At 40.4% G+C, this 27,871-nt stretch overlaps 1 protein-coding gene across 2 annotated transcripts in view; it reads left to right on the top strand.

Annotated features, from left to right (window-relative positions):
* The window catches only part of DST (dystonin), a 473,375-nt gene that overhangs the window by 303,796 nt on the left and 141,708 nt on the right, over nt 1-27,871 (top strand). The window contains exons 36-44 of one of the 2 annotated variants that reach the window (XM_084622757.1): nt 3,360-3,494; nt 11,574-11,662; nt 14,615-14,750; nt 15,863-21,760; nt 21,990-22,139; nt 22,334-22,549; nt 22,742-22,888; nt 23,765-23,998; nt 25,110-25,262. In XM_084622757.1, the coding sequence (XP_084478883.1) occupies nt 3,360-3,494; nt 11,574-11,662; nt 14,615-14,750; nt 15,863-21,760; nt 21,990-22,139; nt 22,334-22,549; nt 22,742-22,888; nt 23,765-23,998; nt 25,110-25,262 (7,158 nt within the window). Of the gene's footprint in view, nt 1-122; nt 3,245-3,359; nt 3,495-11,573; nt 11,663-14,614; nt 14,751-15,862; nt 21,761-21,989; nt 22,140-22,333; nt 22,550-22,741; nt 22,889-23,764; nt 23,999-25,109; nt 25,263-27,871 lie in introns of those variants that run through there. The other variant, XM_084622758.1, reaches the window with a different exon arrangement.

Raw genomic sequence — 27,871 nt, 5'->3', positions numbered from 1 at the left:
TTTCTGCTGTTCACTTTCTCCATTGCATTCTTCTGGTGGTGGACTTTGGCCTGAATTATGTAAAGTGCAGATTACGTTCTCCAGCTCTATTGCTCATTGTGTCAAAAAATTCCTGTTTACAGATAGTGAAGAGCAAGCAATATGATGTGCTTGTTGAAGTTACAACATTAAAACAAGAAAATGACAAGAATCTTGGTAATGAAGACAGGATGTTTGAGGGATACCAAACGTCTGAAGGTTTAAGGGGAGAAGATTTTCCAAAGATTAGCTCTTTCTTAGAGGGCAAGGATGTGAAGAATGTTGATGTGGTTCACTATGAATATTCTGCTGGGGAAGATTATCTTAAATTTCAAGGTCTCCGACATGATGTAACTGCCAGGCAGTTGATTGAAGTTAAGCTGCTAGACAGGAGCACAGTTGAACAGCTTCATTCAGGGCATAAGTCAATTGATGAGGTTCAGAAAAGTCTTGAAATGTTTTTAACTAAACCTACTGCTATAGCTGGGCTGTACTTTGAATCCAGCAAAGAAATAATCTCTTTTGCTTTAGCAGCAAAGAAAAGAATAATTGAAAAAACATTAGCATTAGCATTTTTAGAAGCCCAGGCTGCCACGGGTTTCATCATTGATCCCACAACAGGTCAGAAATATTCTGTCGATGACTCAATTGTTAAAGGACTTGTAGATAATGAATTCAAAGGTAGACTACTTGAGGCAGAGAAAGCAGTTTTAGGATATTACTGTTCTGGTAAAATAATATCGGTGTATCAAGCTATTGAAGCTAGAATCCTGGAAAGACAAAAAGGTAAAAATATTCTTGAAGCCCAGGTTGCAAGTGGGGGAATTATTGACCCTGTAAGAAGTGTTCGTATTCCTCCAGATGTCGCAGTGCAGCTAGGCTTACTAAATAACACAATTTTAAAATTTTTACATGAACCTTCTAGTAATGCAAAGTGTTTTCAAAACCCAAATAATAGGCAAGCCATGTACTACTATGAGTTGCTGAAAATTTGTGTGTTTGATGTAGATAGCAAAAGTGTTCTGCTTCCAGTTGGGGACAGAAAAATTACTAGCCCATCAGCAGAAAAAGTTAATAAAATTTCCGTAGTAGACATCAAAACTGGAACAGAAATGACTTCATATGAGGCTTATCAAAGGGATTTAATTGATAAAAGTACATATCTTGAGCTATTAGAACGGGAATTTCAGTGGAAGGAGTCTACATGTTTTGATTCCTGTGGAAACTCTTCTCTTTTGCTAACAGATCTCAAAACTGGAATACAGTTTAATATTGAAGAGTCATTAACACAGGGTACAATTGACAGAACATTAGTCAATAAATATAAGGAAGGCCTCATCACAGCTAATGAGTTTGGTGATATTTTGCTTAGCAGTTCACGACCATGTAAAGATATGAACAGCCCTATTGCAGGATACTGGCTTTCTGACACCAATGAAAGAATTACAGTTCTAAAAGCCTCACGCAAAAACTTGGTGGATAGAATTACTGCCCTAAGGTGTCTTGAAGCTCAAGCCAGTACAGGAGGCATCATTGATCCATTTACTGGGAAAAAATACAGTGTTTCAGAAGCTTTGCAAAGGGAGTTAATAGATGAAATAAGTGCTAAGCAAATTCAGCAGTGTGAGTTAGTGTTTACTGGGATCATTCATCCTGTAACAAACAAAATTATGTCAGCCATTGAAGCTATGAATGTAAATGTCCTGAACAAAGACACAGGCATTCGCTGCCTGCAGTATCAATACTTGACTGGTGGACTGATAGATCCAAAATCTCAGTGCAGGTTGTCTATGGAAGATGCTATTAAGAATGGCATTATTGATGCTATCACAGCTACAAAAATGAAAGATGACAAGTCACATGTTAAAGCCATTACATGCCCCAAAACAAAGAAGAAGTTAACATACAAAGAAGCCTTGGAAAAATCTGTTTTTGATTGCCACACAGGGCTACGATTATTAGAAGCAACTGAGCCCATTAAAATAGGAATTTCTAGTCTTTATTATGCTTCGTAATAGAACAGTGATTTTGGTACTCACTTTTGGGCCAGATCCAGAGTCCATTCAATGAAAAGACTCCCATTGATCATTAGGCTGTTGGGGGGGAATTACTAATACTATTGTGTAATCATGTGAGAGTGATAACATACTATAGCAGTTAGACACAATAAAGGAATAAAGTTCATGATAGGCATGAAGTGCTTCAGTGTTTACATGATTTCATTAGGCAAAAGTCCCATTGACTTCAAAATAGGAACTGTTTTGAGTATAATATTACAATATTTCATCCAGCCATGATGGTTTCATTTAGCATTTCAAACTGCTCTTAAATCTTAAAACAAGTATTTTATATTACAAAGGTATCAAAATGTGGTACAGAGATTTCGGCTTAAATCTTTGGAACACTTACGCACACGAGACTACTCACATGCATAAAGCTACTCACATATATTCTGTTTTTGCATAATTAGGTCATGCATTTGTAGTCTGGAGTGGTATTGTTTAAATTTCTCATCAACATGATTTTCCACTGATTTCAGAGGAAACTTGAATCAGTGCAATTAGTTTTTTATAAAGCTCCAGTATGTATGAGATAAGATGTATTGATATGAAATGCTTAGGGTTTTTTTATCCATTTTAAAATGTTCTTTCCTTTTTTCTTGTGATAAGTGAAAGCGTTTCAACACATTTTTAAGTACTGAAAAGTTTCCAACTACTATAGAACGCTGGTTAAAAATCATGTGCTATTTGACACAAACTACAAATTCATAATATATTTATTGTGGACAAAATAATGACACCTCTGTGATTATTTTTCAGTATATCTTGGTTCAAAGTCTATAATAACACTGTACTTCCTCTTAAATGTAATTTAGTAACCTATCCTAGTGTACTCTGGCAGTGTGATACCCAGTGCTGGCTATATGCACATAAGGCTAATGCAAAGGCAGCAATTCAAAGATGCTTTAGCTTTTCTGACTACAAGCATTATTTAGATTTTAATGACTGGGCTGGGAGGGTTAATATGTTTCTGTACTGTCTATAAAATGGTTTGTGTGTGTGTGAATATGTATGTACTGTAGCCATTTTAGAATCTGTGCAAATATCTTGGAGGAATCACCTCTATTAATGTCTTCAGTTATTTCTCATATACATATATATATATTTTCATATAGGTGACAGTAATGCATAAGGTAAAATAAATAAATAAAACTACTCAAACTATAGTAGCTTTTGTGGTAATAGTGGCATTGTGAGAGGATTGAGAGTTTGTAGGTCTTGCAGTTTAATATCTCAACAGTTTAAATAAATGTATTTTTTACGATGCACATTACCCCCCAGAAGTCAATGGAAGAGGAAAAGAAAGAACATGTTGAGAAAGCTGGGGATTTACTGAAATGGGTGTCAGACATCAGCAAGACCCTCAGCAAGGGAGAAGGAGAAAAGGCTGAAAAGGCAGACTTGCCTAAGCAGCAGGTACTCAAAGATTTCTTGATAGAGCATCACTTTTTTTTTTCTCTTTGTCCTGGTTAATATGCACAAGGATTTCCATAAATATTTTTGTGATACTAGAAAGATTTAATCTCACATTTGTTTCTGAGGGAAAGCTTTTAAAACATTAATAAAATACATTTACAAATATGAAAACATTTAAGAGAATAAGATATTTTGGAGCACTCTTAAGAAAAAAATATAGGCTGCCCTCTGGGATGTGAAGATTCCGAAATGCGACATGTTCCGACTATAGAAGGCTGACATATCCAGAGGTAAAGTCAGGGCACAAGGTCACATATATAGAAGGAACACAACTCTGAACCTGGGAGCTGCAGAACCAACTGGGTATACAGCTTATATAAATGATCTCTGCCTTCTGCACAATGTACATTCAATTCTGGGTCTGTTTCCTCATCTTGCAGGAGTTACTACAGCACTAGTAATACCCACGCTACCTCCAGTACAGAAGAAATGGGAGTGGGGAAGGGATGGGATCCCAGACCAGTTTTCATTTTCTTAAAAAATAAAAATATTTTGAGTTGGAATAGGTGAGGGCTACTCTCATCCATTGAGCATTGGAGACAGTACATGAGTCTTCAGTTGAAGGTGGCTTCTTTTCTGCCTCCCACAAGAGTGCTGTTTTTAGGGAAAGGTGATACAGAGTGGGTCTGCTGGGATCCTTTCCTATCCCACACTGCGCTCTTTGAGTGAGACTTTGATGGTCAGATTGCCTCACTTTATTTGCATTTGTTCCTTTGCTTGACTGTCAGTTAGCAAAGGAAGAACCCATTAACATGTTAAGACACCAGGGGGAGACAATGAGTAACATTTCAAAGCTTTTCTGATTGTCTGTCTAGGACTCAACCAGTGGGACGGGGACACATTTGAGTGGCCACATAAGGGTCAATGTTTGTATTGTGTGTAGCTGGTTCTTTTTCGAGTAGTGTCCCTATGGGTGCTCCATTTCAAGATGTATCCATACCTGTGCACGCTGGATCAGAGATTTTTCGTCAGCAATGTCCGCGGATCCATACTTCCATCCTAGACATCCTGGTCCTCCAGTATGAGGGCATATAGTGAGACGTGGAACTGCTGCCACTCCAGTTCTCTCTCAACTGCGTGCGGCTTGAGATGAGCATTGCGGTGTCCTCCAGCTAGCCTAGTGCCTTGCTATACCTCTCACTAACATTTCTGTATTTTCTAAGTATTTTTTCTTTTTTTTTTATTTAGCACAATTTTCACTTAACAAAAGGGACAGGGGTTCCACTTCCCTTTTTTTGGCCTGAATTGTGCTTTTGTTTTTCTCAGGCCTTTGATCCACGGTCTTGAGTGCACGCTGTGCCCAAGAACTCAGGCTTTGAACCCTGCCATAGGTCTTTCCAAGGCAGCATTGGACATTAAAGCTGGCTTGAGTTGTCTCACATCCCCTCCAAATTCAAGATCTACTCAGGGTATAAGAACAGGTCTAATACACTGATGGGGGACAGGCTCAAACTCTTGTTAATGGAACACTCACTGACACCAACAGGATCTGAGTCATCCCCCTGTACACTAGATCCTCAGAGCTGTGGTGACCATCTCCATTGCGATGGTAAGCAAAGACCCAGGGTGCCCTTCAGAACCATCTTAACCATCAAAGAAGAGAAGGGTTCCTTCCCCAGAACAGGAAACGAGAAAGGGAAAGTCACCCGCTCGATCTAGGTCTCAGGAGACCTTGCATCTCATTATGCATACTGCTGAGGCTCCCATCCCCTCTGCTATTGAGATCATGGCACTGGCTAAGAAGACCATGCCGCATACCAAGAAACTGTCTGGTAAACTGTTAAGCAGTACCTACATTGGCACTGAACTCTATGGCTTCAATAGATAAGGACTCCAGAGCCAGGCTGAAATCATCTATACCATTTCCAGCAACCAGACATAAAGGACGTACTGATTGTACTTCAGCACCATCTATGGTACCTCTAGATAGTCTGACTCCCGATATTTCCTACTCAGAGTCCCTGGTACTGTCCAGTCTTTTGACTAATGTGGAGCTTCAGATCGTGGAGCACCTGAGTCACCATTGCTGAGGAGTACGGAGAGAGACTCCGCACCAATACCGTCTCACCTGCCAGAGCCTACTTACCCTCTCCTACCATTTTCAATGATGTCTTGGCCCCCAGTCCCTGATAAACTCTTTGAGGGTACACAGACACATTTCCAGCCAATCCCAACTCAGCACCATCTGGTATCTTCCTATCAACAGTCTCTGATACCCATGCATTTACATGACCCCTTTGGGGCCCTGGTGCCAACTTAGCCACTGGTATTGACATCATTTGCCCCTCCAGTTGGCACAGGACATGACTCCTCATTAGATTCTGAAGTATCTATACAGGATTTCCCTTTTCAACCTCCTTCACTCGGGGTACACTCTAGCAAGGAATACTCCCAACCCTAGCAAGGATTACAATGGAGCCTTGCCCCAGTCCCTTACACCCCACCAAGGTGGGTGTATTGGAACCTCTAGGCCCCTTATGGTGATTAGTTTTACAGGGTACCATCTCATAAAAGGATACATCAAGAGCAACAAATGCCGCACTCTGGTGCCTCCACACAGCAGAATCATACAAAGGACAAGAGCTGTGGAGGATGAAACATTAGCTTCCCACAAATCCTCCTCATCACCAAATGAAGCTGTCATGCCTCCCTCACCATCTTATGCTGATGATTTCAAGGCCTTTCTGGACCTTATGAAGTATATAGAGGAGATCCTACATATCCCATTGAAGGAGAAAGAACCCCAGTACTCCTTGTTGGACATCCTTCATACATCTTGTCTGAGCAAAATCACCCTGCCCATTATTGGTGCTCTGTTGGCCTGGGCACGTACAGACCCCAGCTACTGCACTGCCTATGTGTAAATGTTTGGACAAAAAGTATTACATCCCACCCAAAGGATCAAAATATTTATTTTCCTATTCTGCACCCAACTCTCTGCTCATGGAAGCAGTCAATGAATGGAATAGACAACATCGATTCCATTCTACACCTTCTGATAAAAAGCAAAGAGGATTGGACCTTCTGGCATGGAAAAACTTACTCTTCTGCCATGCCACAGTTCAGAGTAGCCAATTACTAAACCCTGCTGACGAAACACAATTTTACAAACTATTCCAAATTTTCACCCTTTGTTGAACACTCGCCCCAGGATCAGAGGGAACAAGTTCAAACTCTCGTAGCAGATGGCCAGACAATTGCCAGGACATCTCTTCAGCTCTGACTGGATGCCCCCAACACACAGCTGCTTGCTCCATGGCTGCAGCAGTAATCAGGTGCAGAGCTTTTTGTCTGCAATCCTCTGTGAGGTACAAAACATGATTGATGGTCCCACCCTTCAAGAGACCCAAGTTATTCAGCAATGCCATGGATGGGTCACTTCACTTTCTTAAGGATTCTGGGTGAAGCTACGATCTCTGGGCATGTTTACACTTATGGCAAAGAAAAAGTACAGCAGGCCACAGACGGCTCAACGATCTCACTCAGTCCACTGCCAGCTCATGAGAACAGCCGAGCCCTTCAGGAAGAAGCCCAGGGTCTAATAGAAAGGACTGCCCTGTACTGCAACCTTCCAATTGGCAACATCTTTGAATGACCATTTTGACCCACTGATGAAGGGTCACAAACTCTTTCCTGTTCCAGATTTTATGCTTCACATATCCCCCCTCCACCCTGGTGGGGCCTCTCTCTCTCTCTCTCTCTCTCATTCCCTACCTTCCTGAGAGCTCATCATCTAAGAGAGGTGGATCTTGGAAGTGATATTTACAGATTACTCCATCCGGTTCAGCTTACTTCTACCTCCTCGCCTTCTTCTCTCTGCAGGGACCCCTCTCATGAGAATCTCTTGAGGCAGCAGGTGCAGTCCCTGTTAACACTGGGGGCAATCAAACCTGTGCCACCTGGGGACTAAGTCAGGAAAGGATTTTATTACATATATTTCCTGGTTCCAAAGAAAAATGTGGGATGGCAACCAGTTCAGGACAGTAAACAGCTTTGTCCACACTTAACAGTTCAGAATGGTAGCAAAAATTAGCAGTGATCAACAGGAGCAATAATTCCCGCTCTGGACCTAGGAGATTGGTTTGCTGTCCTCGACCTTCAGGGCACTTATTTCCATATAGCTATGCCTCCTTCACACAAATGTTACCTATGTTTTATGATGCACAGAGACCGCTACCACTATTGAGTTGTACCTTTTAGACTTTGCACTGCTCGAATGGTCTTTATCAAAGTTCTGTTGGCTGCCACATCCCATCTTCGTCAGATGGAAATAATCATTTTCTCCTGCCTGGATGATAGGCTTCCGAAAAAGCTGGTCATTTCTCGAAGCACAGACAGCAACCAGAAGATTTTGTCTCTGTTCCACTCACTGGGCCGTCGCTTCAGTGCGGAAAAGTCTACTGTCACTCCCACCCAATGAACAGATTTCATCAGAGCTACTCTGGACTCCTCTACAGCCAGAGCATTCTTGCCCAAGGGTGAGAAGAAGAACTCTTGCTTTTTACCTAGACAGGACTAGGTCCATTAGGGCTTCACCCAGACTTTTTATCTCTAGTGCAGGGTGCATGAAAGGACAGGCGACTTGCACTCAGATGGGTTGCATGATGCATTTTAACCTGGTACAAAGTCTCAAGGGTTCACCCACCTCCAAGAGTTATTGCTTACTTCACCAGGGTTCAATCTACCTCTCTTTCCCAGCTGAGAAACAAACCTATCCCAGAGATCTGCAGAGAAGGCACCTGATCTTTGATATACATGGTCTCCCAGCTCTACTGTCTTGTGACTCTTTCCAGAGCTGATGTGGCTTTTGGTGACACTGTTCTACAATCTTTGTCGAATCCACCTTCTCAACACTCTTCTCTATGATGGAAGTACTGCTCGGAAGTCTCCTGATCTGGAACACCCATAGGGACATCACTCGAAGAAAGAGAGGGTACTCAACTTATGCAGTAACTGGAATTGTTCGAGATGTGTGTCCCTGTGGGTGCTCCATTGCCTGCCCTCCTTCCCCTCTGTCTCAAAGTCTCTCATGGGACTTTCTTGGTTGAAAAAGAACTGGAGTGGTGGCAGATGCACCCCTCCCTATATACCCTTGTACCAGATCATGAGGGCATCTAATGCACAGGTGCGGACACTGCTGACAAAATACCTCCAATCCAGAGTGCACAGGCATGCACATATCCTGATGTGGAGCACTCATAGAGGGACACATCTTGAAGAACTCCAGTTACAATACAAGGTGAGTCATCTCTCCTTCAGAAGGAGAAGTGCACTTTAAAATAGAGAGTGATCTGTGCAGCCCTTTGGTGTTCATGGAAGCAATCCTGGGCTGGGCCTGGCCCTTTATGAGTCAGGTGACTACCATTTTGAAAAATCACAATTCGCTAAAAATTTCCACACCATTGTCAGAGACCTTATTTTAACCCATTCATAGATTAGGAAACCACTCTTGTACCTCAGGTAGCACTCTTAGATAACTGTTGGCAAATATTGGCTATTTAATGGCAACCAATGTATCTTCATGTCTTTCATATAGGGAAAAAAAGGGAGGGAGCAAACCTGGGGTCTGTTCTGTAGACCATCTTAACTACACCAGCTCTGTCCTATGCCCTCCCCTCCTTCTACTACTTTTCAGAAATAACATGTACACTTTAAAGTTAAGAGGTTCCTACTTTTCTTGCTGGCCTGCATATCTGCTTCTCTCCATCCATTATATTCTGAAGGAGAGTCTCTTACAAGTGAAATGCTAATCAGTACACAAGAAGAGGTTGATAAGTTGGTAGTAGGAACAGTAGAAAAATTATGAATATTATTGTTGGCAACCAACCCTAACTTTTAAAGGAAACCAAGATGGTGAAGAAATGCATGGTTCTTGCCATATGCTTTCTTCTCAACATGGCAGTGAGTAGCTTGGACTCTGTCCAGATTAGAATCAGCATTATGCTAACATGGTTTCCTGGAGTAGTGTAGATAACGATAATTCATTATAAACCTGTTATTGCTAGTTTGTAAGCTACCGTGTTATATATTATATTAATATTATAACATGGTTGTAAGAAAACAAGAATCTCTCTCCACTCTGGTCAGAGACACTGTGCTACACAACCTTTTGTCTGTTCTTAGTGTTAAGAGACCTGATATAGTTTTGACTTGCTTCATTATCAATTGCCACATTGATAATGTTCATAAAGTCAGACATAAAAATAGAGCACCTGGTCATCTGTACTGGGGTGTAGTGTAAGAAATATAGGGTGAAATCTCCTTAGTCAGCACCCTAAAAAGCTTCACTCCCAGTTAATTGTAAAATTTCCAGGGGGGGAGGGAGGGAAGCAATAGTTTTTTAATATATTTAGCTACCAAGTTGCTCGCTAGCGTCTGGAATGGGCCTTTGTTTCAGACATTTATTTAGTACAGTTAATGGATGTAACATGGTTTATGTGAATATAAATTTCCAGTTGTGAAGTCCCTTGTTCACTGCATGCTGCTTCCCTGCTCTCTTGGGGCTGATCTGGCTGGATGTCGTATGAGCAGCCTCAGGGTCATATGAATGTTTTATGACTTAGTTTAGTTTATTTAATTATCCTTTTAGATCAGAAAACACATAACAAACCAACATCAAACATAAAGCTTTGGCACTGTCCTTATTGTCGAGCTCACAAAGCTGTTCATGTAGGATATGCCGACCATGTAGTACAGATTTGTTTGTGTAGGACCAATGCTAGGGGCTTGTCGACACTACTGGTTGGATCGACAGGCATCGATCAATCCAATTGGGTTGATTTATTGTGTCTAGTATAGACACGATAAATTGATCACTATAGCATTGATTCTGGTACGCCACCTCAACAAGAAGCGCAAGGAGAATCGACAGGAGAGCGTCTCCCATCAATACACCGCAGTGAAGACACTGTGGTAAGTAGATCTAAGTACGTTGACTTCAGCTACATTATTTACGTAGCTGAAGTTGTGTAACTTAGATCAATTCCCCCACCCCACCCCACCCCACCCCGGATAGTGTAGACCAGCCCTAAGTGTTACTACGGTTTCATAGTCCCAGTTTAGTTTTTACTATTTGGTCTACGAAGTATCAGTTTGTAAAGCAGTTAGCTTAATGGGTGGGATTTTCAAAAGCACTCAGTGTTGGCATATCCTCCGTTCCCATTGAAGTCAACAGTAAAAGTCATTGGCAGAATAAAGCCAATGCTGAACGTGTTAGTAAATCCCAATCCACATTAATAACTACAATTTTGGGGTCTATTGTGACCTGTAAGCCATAGCTTGTAGTTGTGGCGGTTACAGAGGTGCACTATCCTGGGGATATTATGCATGTAGAAGGCATAATGTCCCGTCAAGCACTGAGGGAGCGCACACACAGCATCAGCCACTGCTACACTTCGTAACAAGGTGAAGCATGCAATCCCATGCCAGCTCATCTCCACGGGCTCATGTGGAAGGGGACTGGGGGCTGCTGCCCTGCCCCACCCTATCCCCTTTGGGTTTTTCATAGTTGGAGCCGGTACTACATTCCTCTTTGTCATAGCCATGATATTCAGGACACAATCTGTGACTTTCAGGTATTTTTTCTGAAGTCATGATCTTTGTCATCTCGGACAGGAAGCTACTGAACAACACTCTTTCATGAAATCTGCATAAGGTTGGCTTTCCATACGTCAGGTGTAGGCGAATACAGTTTTAAATAATTAGTTAAATGCTATAATATACTTTTAAATAAATATTGTAAAATAAAGGATATTTGGTTTCCCTAGTAATTGTCCATGACAAAGAGCTTAATTCTAGACAAAAAGATTTGTGCTGTGGGTTTCCACTTTTAAAAATGACAGTATTTTTGCCATGACAAACAACTAGCCTTATCTAGGCCTAGTCCACCCAGAAATGCCCAAAGTTTGCCCAGCATGGCTGGGTCAAAGTAATGGAGTTGTGTGTGTTGGTTACTTTTCTATTCTCTCTTTTCAGCTATATGCACTGTGGAGAACTGAATTTTGGTTGTATATTTTTCAGATTTCCGCTGATGAAATAGCAACCAGGAAAGAACAAATATCTGAGGCTTTGCAGACTACACAGTCATTTTTGGCTAAACACAGTGAAAAGTATGTTAAATTTTATCACAGCATTTTGTTAATATAACTGTAACTGAATTAGTGCATCATATTTGCTTATAAGGAACAGACTGATATTCTCATCTTACAGTTACAGTGGGTAATATTTTATTTGTTCTTTTTGTTTAGTTTAAATGTAATTGTGAAGAGAACTTGTTTAGGTGTATAAAAGATTGTACAATTGTTCAATTTAGATGGAAGTAGGGGGCTCAAAGCATTAAAGGTGTCTGTCCAGTTATTAAACAGTGTTAAACAAGGTTCAAGGTTTGGTATATAGAGACCCCAGTCTACTTAGTACCATGGCAAACACATCTTTAAAATCCATTTAAACTTTTATTAGAGATACAGATAGAAAACGAAGCTTCTGTCTCTGATGTTGACTCTTACTTGCAGCCTAACGGCCAGAAAAACACAGGCACAGCGTCATATCAGCCTCTCCCAAGACCTGGCAAACTTGTACTAGCATTGGGCTGTTTAGGGCATTTCTTTTAGCTTCCTCTTTCTGGTAACAGGCTTTCAGCAGTGTTTCAAAATATGCAGCCTTAGTGGCTACGCCAGACTCTTATTATACAGAAGGCAAAAGGAAGGAGATAGGAAAGAGAAGAAATAAGGTGGGGAAGGAAAAGGACACAGGGGGCAAGAGAGGTATGTGTAACAAATGTCTCACATCCTAAATGGTGTTTCAGGATTTAGCTGTAGCCGGTGGAATGGGAGTGTCATCTGGCTCCCTTTCTGTGGCCTGGTCTGTCAGGACATTTTTCAGGATTAGGATGAAGAAGGTCCAGGGTCCCAGGAGACTGTGGGGGTGGCAGCCATGATGGTGAAGCTCTCTACAGTAGCCAATTTTTCTCCCTAAAGTCTCTTTTTGAGGATTGCAAAAGGGGCGCAACGGGGGGACTAGCTCACCCTCTCGTTATTTTGTCTACCTATTAGGAATAATTTCTGACACACTGATTTGGGTTTATTGGTTTCTGGGTTCCTCACTTTTCTTATCTATGAGGCATGATTTTAACACAGCTCTTGCATTATATCAGTAGGCATTTTTTTTAGTCTTTCTGAATTGTTTTTGTACCTTTTCCCATTTCCTATTAATATTTGTTGTTATAGGTTATTGTGACATTTCATGAACTTTCTCACAGTTTTTCCAGTTGAGCCCATAATTGAGGTAAATTTGGATGCCCAATTTTCACAACAGCTCCCTGGATTAGGTGACACAACACATGACAATACTTTTATATTTATACAGCACCTTTAATTTGAAGGATCTCAAAACACTTTAGAATATTAACCAACTAAGATATAAGTTATATAGAAAAAGTTTGTTTCATCCATCAGGGAAATTAGTAGATGTAATATACTTGGATTTTAGTAAAGCATTTCCCATGGTTCTCATGAGTGCTTGCTATCAAAATGAATTCACATTGGCTTGTCTGATGATCAGTAGACAGACAGGTTTCAGAGTAACAGCCGTGTTAGTCTGGATTCGCAAAAAGAAAAGGAGGACTTGTGGCACCTTAGAGACTAATAAATTGGTTAGTCTCTAAGGTGCCACAAGTCCTCCTTTTCTTTTTTCAGTAGACAGACAGTCAGAGGCATGGAAAACTGGCTGACAGACCATAAACAATAGAACTGAGGGAATAATTCACTGAAAGCATTTTTCAGTTAATTTTGCCTCATTTTCTGATCACAGATTGACTTGCAGTTGACTTAAATGTATTAATTATTCAGCTGTATCTGATGAATTTTTTCATACAACTTTTTTATCATATGTCTTAATATTGGCCCAAAAACACAAGTCAGATTTTGTTCTCATTTCTAAAATAATTATAGTATCTAGCACTTTTCTTCAATAGATCTCAATGCACTTTGCAAAGGATGTCACTATCATCACCCCCATGTTACAGATGGGGAAACTGAGGTACAGGGAAGTGAGGTGACTTGTTCACATTCACCCGGCAAGCCAGTAGCTAAGCCAGAAATAAAACCCAGGTCTTCTGAGAACGAGTTCACCATTTGACTTGCTAGATCAGAGGTGGGCCACATCCGACATGCGGGACCGTCCTGCCTGGCTCCTAAGCTCCTGGTCCGGGAGGCTGTCCTTCCTCCCCTGCAGCCATGCCGCTGCGTGGTGCAATTCTCTGGGTGGCAGGGTTACAGAGCCCGGCCTGACCCGGTGCTCTGTGCTGCGTGGTGTGGCATGGCTGCCTGTCCTGGTGCAGCTGCGCTGCCAGCCACTGGTGCTCCAGGCAGCGCGGTAAGGAGGCAGAGACCGGGGGCGGTGTTGGATAGAGGGCATGGGAGTTTGGGGGGTGGTCAGGGGCATGGATAGGGGTTGGGGCAGTCAGAGGGCGGGGAATGGGGATTGAATGGAGGCAGGGGTCCTGGACAGGGCAGTCAGGAAGGAGAGGAGGGGTTGAATGGGATGGTGGGGAGCAGTTAGGGGCGAGGGGTCCAGGAGAAGGGGTGGTTGGATGGGGCAAGGGTCCCAGGGGGGCTGCCAGGAAGGAAGGGGGGTGGGGCAACGGGGGGCAGTCAGGGGCAGGGGTCTGGGGGTGGTCAGGGGACCAAGAGCAGGGAATGGGTGGGTGGGTGGGGCAGGGTCCCTGTGGGGCCGTCAGGGGATGGGGGGGTTGGATGGGGCAGGAGTCCCAGGGGGGCCATCAGGGGGCGAGAAGCAGGGGGGTCGGATAGGAGGCGGGGGTCCGGGTCATACCTGGCTGTTTGGGGATGCACAGCCTCCCCTAACCAGCCCTCCATACAATTTCAGAAACCCGATGCGGCCCTCAGGCCAAAAAGTTTGCCCACCCCTGTGCTAGATCATTCTGCCCCCCGAACACACATACACAGAACTCACAACCAACAGAAAAAGCAGAACTTTTCATCGACTGAAGTTTTCAAATCTGATAATAATTGTTATTGTATCTATTTTTTTTTTTTTGGTAGAATGACGGATGGAGAGAGAAATGAAATGGAAAAACAAGTGAAATCCCTACAAGAAGGTTATAACCTATTATCTAATGAAGCTTTGAAACAACTACAGGGGGCACAAAATTTAGGGGATGAAAAGATGGAGGAAAAGGTAATAGCACAGAAAATGTTATTGTGTTTCTAGCTGTAGTACATTATTCTTTTGAGATTTACTGCATGGTTGTGGAACAATATATTAACAATGAAAGGAGAAACTGTATTTGATTGTACGTATCAATAAGCTGAAACCTGAATCAAATGACTGCAGTTTCTATATATTTGTATAATATATCGTAGTTTTACATGTGCATATGAACATTCTGTTCATCAGAACTTGCGTGAAGAGTCTTAATACCATGTGCCTTGCATGAATAAAGATAAACAAATCATCCATCTCTTAACTCTTCTCTTTAAAAGCCATCCTCTGATTGCTAGATAAGTTTGTGTGCTGCAAAAATATGACACCATAAAATAATATGGGTTAATCTCTGCCATGTACTCCCCCAGAGATATCCCAGAAGATATACAGTGTTCCAGATTTTCCTTAAATTCCAATTGGGTATATGGTTGGGACCACATACAGTAACTAGTTATGAGGTACCACAAGTACATTTTTTATAAACCAATCTAAATCTCGAATATGGAATTATATCAAAAAGGTATTGTAAATATATGTGTGCGTATACAAGTAGAAGCAATGTCTTGTATAATTATTTTAAAATAATGTTGCCAACCTGATTACATGCTTTCCATGCAAACTAGTTGAAGTATTTGGGTTCTATAATATCCAATTCCATATGTTTGGGTGTCTGTGCAAAAGTGCTGTATGCTGTAAACATGAGTAGCATGGTCATTTTGTATCACATACTATTTTTGAATCTTCTAACCTTTCACAGACACTTAGAGCATGACAGATTCCAGGTATATGTCTTATTGTTCACTATATAATCATCTATTCTGCTGCCTTCCACTAACCCTATTTATGTATGCAGAGCATAGGTTTTCAATTCACAGATGCATGTTGATTTTAAATCTTTTATTACATCGTGTGCTGTTGAATCACTGACATAGATCACTTGCGCATTTGAGCTGCTAATACTCACAGCATTGTCCCAGTCCTGGTAAGTATATGATTTTGTGTTTAATATGTATTCAAAAGCAAAAAAAAGTTTAATATGTACAATTATAAAATGACTTAAAATCATTCTTTATATTCCTTTTTAGGTGGATAAAGTTATTGCTGGTATCATTGATCAAACAACTGGAGAAGTCCTTTCGATCTTTCAGTCTGTTTTAAAAGGTCTAATTGACTCTGATACTGGCATTAGATTGCTTGAGAATCAGCTGATTTTATCTGGGCTAATTTCACCAGAGTTGGGAATATGTTTTGATCTTGAAGAAGCAAAAATCCGTGAACTTATTGATGAACAAACTCTACTGCAACTACAGGAATTAAATAATGCTAAGAAAATTATTTCAGAGTCATCATTCACAAATCTTCCAGCTGTAGCTGCTTTAGAACAAGGTATAATTCCAGAGACTCTTGCCATTAAAATTCTTGAGATTCAGCTTTCCAAAGGATATCTAGTTATGCCAGCTACAGGGGAGCAACTCACTTTGCACAAAGCTTTCCAGAGGAACTTGGTTTCGGCATCTTTATTTTCAAAGCTATTGGAAAGGCAAGACACATGCAAAGATCTCCTAGACCCCAACACTGCAGAAAAGGTTTCCCTGGAGGAGATGGTTCAAAGAAGCATAATAAGTGAAGAAACAGGGTTAAGACTTCTACCTGTAAGACCACAAGAAAGAGGTAGAATAACACTAAAATGTGGAAGGAAGTTAAGTATTTTGAGAGCAGCCCATGAAGGTCTCATAGACCGTGAAACCATGTTCAGGTTGCTGGGGGCTCAACTACTGTCTGGAGGTATAATTGAACCAGACTCAGGGCATAGAATGTCTGTGGAAGAAGCCATGAGACAAGAGTTGATTGATCAGGACACTGCTTGTGGTATTCTGACTCATCAGATTCAGACTGGTGGGATACTATGTCCAAATTCATCCAAACGCTTAACTGTAGATGAAGCCATACAGTGCAGCTTAATTTCATCTAGCAGTGCACTCTTGGTACTAGAAGCACAGAGAGGCTTCATTGGCCTCATTTGGCCTCATTCTGGTGAAATATTCCCCATATCTACTTCTTTACATCAAGGGATGATAACAAATGAACTGGCAAGCAAAATACTAAATGGCAGGCAAAAAATAGCTGCAATTTATATTCCAGAAACCTGTGAGGTACTCAGTCTGGATAATGCTGCACAGTTAGGGGTAATAGATGGTAATACTGTATCTGTTTTGAACAATGTAATTTTACCTGATAAAATGCCTAACATGGAGGATTTAGAGTCCTCTTGTAAAAATGCTGCAAGATGGTTATCATCTTATGAATTCCAGCCGTCTGCATTTCATGACTACAGACAGGAACAAGAAGTGTCAGGTACAGAAGAGCCCATGCCTCATAGTGTAGAGCAAACTAAAAAATTATTCATGTCTTATCTGATGATAAATAGTTATATGGATGCAAACACAGGGCAAAGACTGTTGTTGTATGATGGAGACCTGGATGAAGCTGTCAGCATGTTGTTGGAAGGTGATGATTCTGCGTCCAGTACTGATGTGACTAAAGAGGGATTTAGTAACACATATGTAAAGTCAAAAAGAACTGATCTGAAACAACCTGACAATGTCATGTTTAATAATGTCACAAGCAATGTCCTGCATGAGTATACAGGTGTACAGAATACTTTTACTGACAGCAACTTAAAACAACCTGAAGAAGATACTCAGAATAATAAATGTTCGGAGAGAAATGATTTTCACAGTACAGCAAATGTCTTTAATGCTAATGGTTTTGAACAGTTAGAATGTACATTGAATTCTTCGTTGTCTAAACCTGAAGCAGAAACTGGAAATATAGTGGGTAGTACTCAAAACCCTGAGAAAGAGAATGCATTCAAAAGTTTTCAAGGATATCCTGAACGAACACAGATGGAACAGTGTGAGCATGTGTATCAGCAAGCAAACTCTGGAAGTGTAGAAAGGCATCTTCCAAAATACTCACAAGGATACTCACACCTTATTTCAGGAATAGATCAAGACAAACCCAGCATGCCTGATGGAAGAGAGAGCCTGGGTAGGGAAAGCAGGACTTTTAAAACTTTAGAAAATCCCTTGGGTGTAGATGATTTGTCTGTTAATAGTGAAGTCAGTGCAGTTCAAGAAAACAATCCAAAGAGTGGTCCTCACATTTTGCAATCTGATGATGAGAGTACGTTAACTGATAAAGATATGAAAAAAATTGATTTTCAGAGAAGTCTCAATTCATTCAGCCACACAGATATTGAAAACAGACTTCTAGGAGAACTTTCTGGTAAAGTATTAGTGAGTCAGAATGTTTGTAATGAGCATAAGCATGGCATACCACAGTCTAAAGAGAATGAGTATGGCAGGCCATCCCTTGGGGACTGTACCAATATGTCAGGTGGACCACTCCTGGAAGAAAATAGTGATGTGTATTACAGGCCTCTGTTGAAAAACAGTACTGATACACGTGTCAGGTCACCACTGGGAGACAGTACCGGCATGCAGGGTGGGCCCCCCATTGAGGATACTAGCGATGTTCATCGTAGGGCTCTGCTGGATGACACTACTGATACACCTAGGGAGCCATTGCTGGGAGACAGTACCAGCATGCATTGCAGGCCACTTCTGGGAAACAGTATCAGTCTGCACAGTGGGCTACTGCTAGGGGACAGCGATGCTATATATGGCAGGTTACTACTGGGAGATAATAGTTATAAACCTGGTGGTTTGCTGCTGGGAGAGAGTGACGGCACTCCACAGTGTGAAAATGACTGTTTGCATCATGAAGATGAAGATGATGCCTACGACACTCCTCAGGTTGATGATGAAGATGACGATGCCTACGACACTCCTCAGGTTGATGATGAAGATGACGATGCCTACGACACTCCTCAGGTTGATGATGAAGATGACGATACCTCTCAGCTTGAAGATGATGATACCCCAGAGCCTGACAACATACCCTTAGGTGTCCAAGAAGAAAGAGACAGGCTACTAAATGTGAGGGAAGAACTAAACACTTTTCAAGATGTGAGTAACACTGGAGATAGTGTCCTGTGTATTAGTGAAGTAAATCAGACAGATTCCTTTGAGATGATAAATATGGCTTCAGGAAGTGCCGGAATGTTGGAAGCCATCTCTGAAGAGGAGACAGAAAGCCTAGGAAAGGTGAAAGATAAGGAGCAGACACTACCAGTCATGAGAGAGAGTGAAGAAAGTGAGGAGAGCGGCTTTAGTCCCTTATTGAGATTGCATGAAGCTGAAGTGCAACGAGACCGATATGAGGAATGTGAAACGCAAGCAAAAAGTGACTCTAATGAGGATGAGCATGAAGGAATTCAGGAGGAAGAGGAGGAAAATTATGATTATATGGATTATGAAAGTGATAGTTATGGAACTGATGATGACGATGATGATGAAGAAGAAGAAGGAATAATGGATATTTATTACTCACAGTGTCAGGATAAAAACGTTCGTGTCCAGCTGTTCTCTTTTTCCAAAGAAATGGAAGATAGTGATGAATGTAATCAGAATATTGATGCCTTGGATGGTTATCTTCTTTTAAAACACATGGCAGGTGATAATATTTTGCAGTTAGATTCCAACAGTCAAAAAAATAACCTATGCTCTGAAAAATCCAATTTAAAAAAATATAAAAATGTGTCTGATGTTTCTGAAGAAGGATATCTTGATCTTACAGATAAAATCAAAGAGGAAGGACAGCAAGAAACTGAATGTAATGAGGATTTGGTAGAAAGCAAACATATGTTAGAAGATATCACTGAAAATATCCAATCTGAAAGCATCATTGGCACTGAATGGATGTTATCTAACAGTGAAGAAAGTAACCTCACACAGCATATGACTCTAATGCCTGATCTTGGCATGAATGATACCATGGCAATAAACCAGGCAATCATTCAGGAGGGATGTGTGCACGCATCCCTGTCTACTATTGCTAAGCAAGCTGCTGCCGCAAACATTCAGACTCAAATAGACTTCCTCCCTTCAGAAGATCTGTTACCAGTTCATATCATAATGAAAAACGAGAACAATATATCTGTGCCATGTTCAAATTATGAGCAAAGACAGAACACAGAGGAAGACATATTCATGAAGCACATGTCAAATAATGTGACTGGCATAGAACTGCTTAAGGTAAATTCATCCCAAATGGATAAGAAAGTAGTCAGATATGTGCCTTATGTGAATGACAGTGATGGTCTAGGTTCTCTCACTGACTTAGTATATCCAGTCACAAATAAAGAACTTGGTCAAATAGAAAAAGGTATTGAAATCCCTAAACAAAATATAAACATGGCGACTATTATAAAGGAAAGTCATATCCAGGAATTAAGTAAAAGTCCTATTCATATGGAAAGCCTTGGAGAAATATTTGATGGAACTATTAAAGCAGATTGTGAAATTGCTGTTTCAAATGAAGAAAAAGTAAGTGTTAGACAAGCCTCCAGTGATGCTAAATCAGGACATTACGGTGACTTTGATACAGGGAAATCAGATAAATTTATGGAAGAGTTTGACCTTTCTTCTTATTTAAAACAATGTGCAAAAGGCATAAAAGCAAAAGATATTTCAGAACTGAATAAGGCTGATTCTCCTTACCTTAAGGAAGGTGAAACTGACGAACATTATATACAGAATGGAAAAGAGTTAGTGATACCTGACTATATTATTGATATGGGAGCAGGGCATCCAAACGAATTAAACTCTAATGCTCAATCCTCTCCTCTAACAGTTACAGTAAAGTCAAAGGGAATAAATGTTACCAAGGAAAATGAGGCTATCATCTGTCAAGAAACTGATAAAGTTCTTAAAGACACTTCAGAAAATGACATGATATTTAGTCATGAATTTGCCTTTAAGAAAGCTGACACAGAAGGAAGTGCTGAGAATGTCCAGGAGTCAGAGGACAGGGCTGAAACCAGACATTCTGGGAACCATAGAGGGGCAGCAGACTTTTCTTCTAGATCTTTGGGTAACAAAGGTGATAGATTGGATAATATTGTGCAGAAGAAATGTGAAACACTGGTTTGTTACAATGGAGTAAAAAACATTACGGAACAGAATACTTTAACCAACAAGACCGATTTAATTGAAAGTGGTGTCAGGAAAGAAAAGCCTGTAGAATCATTTCACAAAGAAGTGATGCTCCCGAAAGACTTGCAAACAGAGGAGGGTATATCACATTCTCCTGAAGTATCTGACACATTAATTGAAGATTTAAAGAATACTTTGAAAAAGAAATTGAAAGATGGCCATGTTTTCTGCAAGCAGGAAGGTGAACCTTTAAATTACTCTGACACAAAAGTTTTAATGCAAAATTTACTTAAAATGATTAGTCACACACACTTGGAGAATGAGACTTTCAGTGAGTCAAATATCAAGCAAACACATGATGACATTAGCGCTACACTTATGGCTATCCCTTCGTGCATAGATCAAAAGGACTATGATCATCTTCAATTAACTTGGCCTGATAACAGGAGTCCTGACCTCCTCCTTGATATACTGAAGCAAAGCCACTGCAACCAAAAGACTGATAATCCATATGAAACAACAAGTGAAGAAGCCCGGAATGAAAGAGACCAAGAAGTAAAAGCTACAGCTCCCAAACTTATTACTTCTCAACTTGAACAAATCTTCCAAATCCCACCTGGAGATGAAAGTTCATACAGATTGGAGGAATCGATGAGTGATTTGGCAAAAGACTTGTTTACCATCTCACAGGCTGCTGATATCCCCACAGATGATGAGTGTGTAGGCAAAGCAGAGGAGCTTTTCTCAAGAGAACTAACAGAATTTGGATCAGAAACTCTCAGAGGGAATTCACTGGTTCACAGCACAGCTGTTATTTTGAAAAAGAACCAGCAGCCTGAGAAGTCAGACAGTCCATCCAAAAGCTTTTCTGAGGATGTTCTGCAAATGAAAGAAGCTGCCCCAGAAGACAACCCAGTAGGCGTGGTAAGTAACAACTGGCACAGTTACACATTTTTTCTTAAAGGAGTTGCATGCATCCTTTTAAATATTGGAGATCATTATTAAACCAAAACAAAACCAAAAAAACAAACAAAAACACACCCACATATCAAACACTCCAATTGTAAATTTAAAACAAATTGTAATGAAAACAAATGTTATGTTTCTCTATTAGATCAGAAAGCATTTTCTGATTGTTAAAACTTATTTTCAGAAGTTCAGTGGAGTACAGCAGTGTTTAAAGTATACAAAGAAACTGCGAGGACATTTGACAATGGTTCAGAATATGAAATTCCACTTAGATAATCAGCAGCCTATTAGTAACAACTTGGAAATGCTAAAAACCCAACTTGAACAATTAGAGGTAAGTATAATATATTTCTTATTTCTATGGTATACTAAGAAGCACATAGATAATACAGTGCAGGATGCTATAGAAAGCCCCAATATAAAGAGAGAGATCATGTGGTTCAGATTTTAAATACAATTACATGAATTTACTTTTAAACCTGTTTCTCTTAATAAATTTAATGCATCTTGCTTATATTTTGTTTGCAGTCATTTGAATCAGGGCTGGCTACTTTTGCTGTTGTTCTAAAAAAAGATATGAAGTTGACAGAAGAGTTTTTAAAGTCTCTGCACAAAGATGGTCCCAAAGAACAACTTAAAGAACTAAAAATAACCTATGAATATTTACAGAAGGCCTTTTTTGTGGTCTGTGATATGTCTTCAAAGCGTGCAAAACAAATAGTCTTTGCTGTTGACTCTGAAATGGTATGTTTCTATTAAACGATTTTTTGTGTGTGTACTTGCTTCACTTTACTTTAAAGTAGTTCAGTTAAAAATAAATATTTTGTTTTGGTTTTATTTTAACATAAATTAGGTGTCAGATTTTCTTTCATTTAATATCAGATTTGGCTGGTTAGACAATAATACTGTAAATAAATATATAACTTTCCTTTCTAGTCTAAGCTTGCAATATTGCATCAGGAACTTCTAAGCAGACTTCAGAAGTTTTCAAACTGGATCACAGAAAACAGTAAAACTGTGAACAACCTGACAGTGGATATTAGTGATATAGAAAATGTGAAGCAAAGCTTACAACTGCTAAAGGCAGGTATCATTGATGTTTAATGATAAAATAGTGTAACTAATTATCAGAAAAGATAATGTAATGTTGGCTCTGCTTACATCTATTGTAAGAAATCTGGTCCCATCTGAATGTGTAATGCAGGACTGCAACCTATCCCAATTACTATAATTACATCCAATGCTTAAACTCCAATCTCTTCAATGAGTTTAATGTACATTCCCAAAACAGCTATGGAGGGTGCTTTAAAGAAACAAAAAATCCAAAACCATGAATTCACGTGCCTCCTAAACACCCTCTTCATGTGATACCCGTTAAGACGTGAACAGAACCAACTGTTCAAATGTATATATGGAATGTAAAATGTACAGTGACTTAATTGGGGTTTGAATAGGGTTGCATGGGTGTAACTGAGGGCAGAATTTGCCCACAGGGTGGGGAGGAGAGTGGGGTGTCACTCTAGGTTGCAGAGGAAGGCAAGAAAGCCAATCGCAGGAAATACCTTCAGTAAATATTCTCCCATTTCTAGTTTTTGCAGAACTGCTCCTCCAGTTAGGCGAATGACTCCCCAGTAGTACCTGTTCAGTGTTGATGGTCAGTCAGTCAGTCCTCTGATGTGCAAAAATAAAAAGGCAAATAAGGAGAAGACTTTGAGCACCATCATTATTTGGAGCTTGATGTATAAACCCCTGATCAAGAAGGCAAAACATGCGAAAACCCAGCCAGTTGCCTTTTCTTGGAATACAAGTTTTTAGGTTAATTCTTTCCTTTGGTTAAAATTTTCATCAAAAACATAGTTGAACATTGAGCTAGGGATAGTATTATTTCTCTCTGAAATATGCTTTATGAACACTGAAACTTTCTTTACGATCAGTCATTTCCCCTTGTTTTATTTACAGAATCATTCAAAAGAGCTTGGCTGTATGAAGATGCAACTGGACTCCATAGCATTTGATGTTCAGTTCTTCATTTCTGAACATGCCCAGGATCTTTCTCCTAATCAGAGCAAACAGCTGTTGAGGCTCTTAAATAGCACTCAGAAGTGTTTTCAGGAAGTACAGGAAACCATCACATCTCAGATGGAAAGTTTAGAGGGACTGTTACGGACAGCACAAGATCTTGGTGATCAGAAGGTTTGCCTTTCTGTGACAGTGTGTGCTTAGTGTTTTATCAATATAGATGAGGAATTTGAATATTAATGTGTGATTATGTCATACCAGAAATGAGCTGCTTGGGAAGCATTGTCTATAGGGTTAAATATGTTATAATATCCTATACATTTTATTATATTTGCCTTCATTATTCTACAAAGACTGTATCAATCAAGTTTGATAAATAGTTGTTATGGTCTTTCTGTGTTACGACCATACTTTTTAGTGCTATCATATTAGGAAGTGGTTGGATACTTGAGTTTTCAGACATCATTATCGACACAAAAGCGAGGGGATCAAGTCTAGTATTTCTGTCAGACTGAAGGAAAAGTATTTGTGATTGCTTATAATCATGAATAATGTAGCAATTGTGTTTGTAATTAGCTAAATGATTACAGTCAGGGCTGACTTAGAGGAGGCCTCAGTATACCTGTACATCCCTTCCTCTCATAGAAGCACAAATGTAAGTCTCAGAAGTCAACAATTCACCCACTACTGATGCATTAGGAAAAAGTTACTTAGAATCCTGAGGCTTTGTAACATTCTAAGGAAGATGTTGCCAAGGTGCTATGGCAGAGAAATATATAAAAATGGGTGAATGAGAAGCATCTATAAGAATTTGGTAACAATAATGATCCTGCATGTTTTTTTCTTCTGTATTGCTTAAAAGATGCAAGCATTTTCTGCTCAGGTAACATGCATACCAACTGAACTAACACACCCGTCACAACTAACCTCTGTTTTGGTATCCTTTTTCAGAACTAATAGTGTTTATCACAGATTTCAAGCAATTCAGAGATGTGGATTTTCACTTCTGTTGGTTGGAGGTTTCATTTGTACACGTATGCATGGCCAGATTTCTGCTGGGCAATTCCATCAATACATGATCTCTTTTTACTTACAGCATATGTAAGGTTTATGATCCATAACTTCTATATATTCACCTTGCTCAAACTGTGTACCACTGCTATCATGTTTACAGCATACTTTTAAAACGATTGCCTTGCAATATTGTTGTTTAAAAAGTAGTTTGTAAGGGAGTTTCTGATGATTCCTGTGCAGAATTTTGTGTTTTATTTTTGCTCCAAATTAGGATGTGGCTGAGCAGCAGCAGGAATACAAGGAGAAACTACAGGAAATATGTGATCTCTTTACACAAACAGAAAATCGACTCATTGGTCACCAAGAAGCTCTTGTTATCGGAGACAGCAAGGCTGAGTTAAAGCAATACCAAACCAAACAAGAGGTGAAAACTTGACTAAACAGCAGCAACCTTAGTAATCTTATAATGTATTTTGGATTAGTTACAGTCCATAAAGAAACCAATCTGAGATTAAATTAAGAAGACTAAGGCAGGTTTTAGGTCAACAATAGCAAGCACTGACTGCATGGGGGAAATGTAGAAACAGGAACTGGCTCAGGATCTCACGCTGGCCCTGTGCAGAAAAGAATTATGGCACTACTGATAATGTGCTTGGTTCTCTGCAAGGAGAAGTATTGAAGAGTGATTTCCAGATTTGTTATGTAACACCCTGAGTCAGCCAGTTCACACAGAAATTTTGACAGCAGCAATGGAGGTGGCCTCTCAGTTTGCCCAGTGATTTGGAAATCAGCACAATACCCCTGGGGACAGAAAAACAGGACAGAGAGGGAGGGAAAGAGGGAACAATAAAAAGACACAAAACCATGCCTTGTTGACTGAAGCTAAGGGATTGAACCTGTACAGTACTCCCATTCAGGGTGGCTTGATAAAAAGCAAATGAATAGACTGTCCTGCGATGTACTGTATACTTTCAGAAACAATCTTGTAGCATGCTTCAGATCTAACATGTGATTCTGCAGTTCCAAAGCATTCTTGTCAGATGTGAGAAAATCACATGTAAGTGAGCCCAAGCTTATTATGCCAAAATCATATGTCACCTTTATAACTGGAAGCATGGAGTGTTTATTCTGCTCACATCGTTATTGAAACTTCTTTGTAAAAGGATTCTGTACCATCTTTTTTTCCCCATAAATGCTGTCCCTCTGGTGATGGCAGCAGATTTCCTGGGTGCCTTTTTATAACTTTTTTCACTGTGACAAATTTCCTGCTCTGCCTTGGTGGGTCTTGCGCTTATTGGCGGATTTGCTCACCTTGGAGCTTCACGGCAGCCCTCAGCTTGGCCTTTTTTCTGAACCCTCAGTCCAGGTCGACTCCTCCTGTGTCTAACCAGGAGTTCGGAGGATTTGGGGGGAACCCGGGCCCACCCTCTACTCCGGGTTCCAGCCCAGGGCCCTGTGGAATGCAGCTGTCTAGAGTGCCTCCTGGAACAGCTGTGCAACATCTGTGCGACAGCTACAACTACCTGGGCTACTTCCCCGTGGTCTCCTCCCAACCTCCTCCTCCTTTATCTTCACCATAGGACCTTCCTCCTGATGTCTGATAATGCTTGTACTTCTCAGTCCTCCAACAGTCCACGTTCTCACTCTCAGCTCCTAGTGCCTCTTGCTCCCAGCTCCTCACACACACACCACAAACTGAAGTGAGCTCCTTTTTTAAAACCCAGGTGCCCTGATTAGCTTTCCTTAATTGATTCTAGCAGCTTCTTGATTGGCTGCAGGTGTTCTAATCAGCCTGTCTTAATTGTCTCCAGAAGGTTCCTGATTGTTCTGGAACCTTCCCTGTTACCTTACGCAGGGAAAAGGGACCTGCTTAGCCTGGGACTAATATATCTGCCTTCTATTACTCTCCTGTAGCCATCTGGCCCGACCCTGTCACATCACGTTCAAGTTATAATCTTGTGACAATATGTACATCTGAAAGCTTTTTGTTTGGTTTGTTGTTAGGCCCTGTCCTTGTGCCAAAACTTAAACTTTTACTCTGTTAATACTGAGGGAGAATTCCCATTGACATCAGTTAAGATCTTGCCTCAGTGAGGACTTTAGGATTTAGCATTTTATGTTTTTTATTATTATTTAATATTTATATTATAGTAGTGCATAGTAGTCCCAGGGAGATCAGTAACCCATTTTGCTGAACAAAGGTAGACTCATTCCCTGAATCTAAGAGTTTATAGTCTAAGATTACCAGCAAAATTCCAAGGGAAAGAAAGAGGGATAGACCAAATTATTATGTACAAATATGTATTTGCTTTATAAATATTCTCTATCCACAACTGGCCCAAAGCCTAGCCCTCATTTCTTGATTATTGTCTTGTGGGCATCATGGTAGAAGCAGATCTTGGGAGGGGATTTGAAGGAAGAAAAGGTTCCTTATGGATCAGTTCAGGGAGAGCATTCCATGTATAAAGTGGGGTATGGAAGAAAGCTCAAAGATTTTGGGGGGGAGACGCTGTATCTTATTTAATATAAAATATTTACTGTGCCCAAAGGAAGGGCATCCAAAATATTTGTTAGTGCATTAAAATGAACTGCTCTTTCTCAAACTAAGTATCAAAAAACACTGCAAAACCCACAAACCCATGTGAGAGTCCAAAACTTTTTATCTGGTGGCACCATAAACATCACCCTGCTCTTAAGGCCCTTTGGCTTATGATTCTCTCTATAATCCTTTACATTAATGTTGACCTACTGTGCCAAATTCAGAAATGAGGTGTAAGGGTTGAGATGTAATTACATGTTGGTAATTGGATGTGAATTTAAGTGAGTCTAAAACTCTCTGTGGCAGTCTAGAGGGAGTCTAAGTTCGTGCAACACACATATTGAGAGGAAGGGACCAAAAGAAGGTAGACATCAATCAGTTTAGACTCCCTCTAGACCTGCTTCAGCTCTGGACTTGTCCCAGGACTATTATGCAGAAATGCATTATTACTATGGTCTATGGAATATTTGACTTATCCCACTCCAGATTGTTAA

Source organism: Lepidochelys olivacea (assembly GCF_965140295.1).
Source record: "Lepidochelys olivacea isolate rLepOli2 genome assembly, chromosome: 3".
In the NCBI taxonomy this organism is placed as follows: Eukaryota; Metazoa; Chordata; order Testudines; family Cheloniidae; genus Lepidochelys; species Lepidochelys olivacea.
The sequence above is the reverse complement of the archived record's forward strand: the minus strand, read 5'-3'. Positions and strand labels throughout refer to the sequence as shown.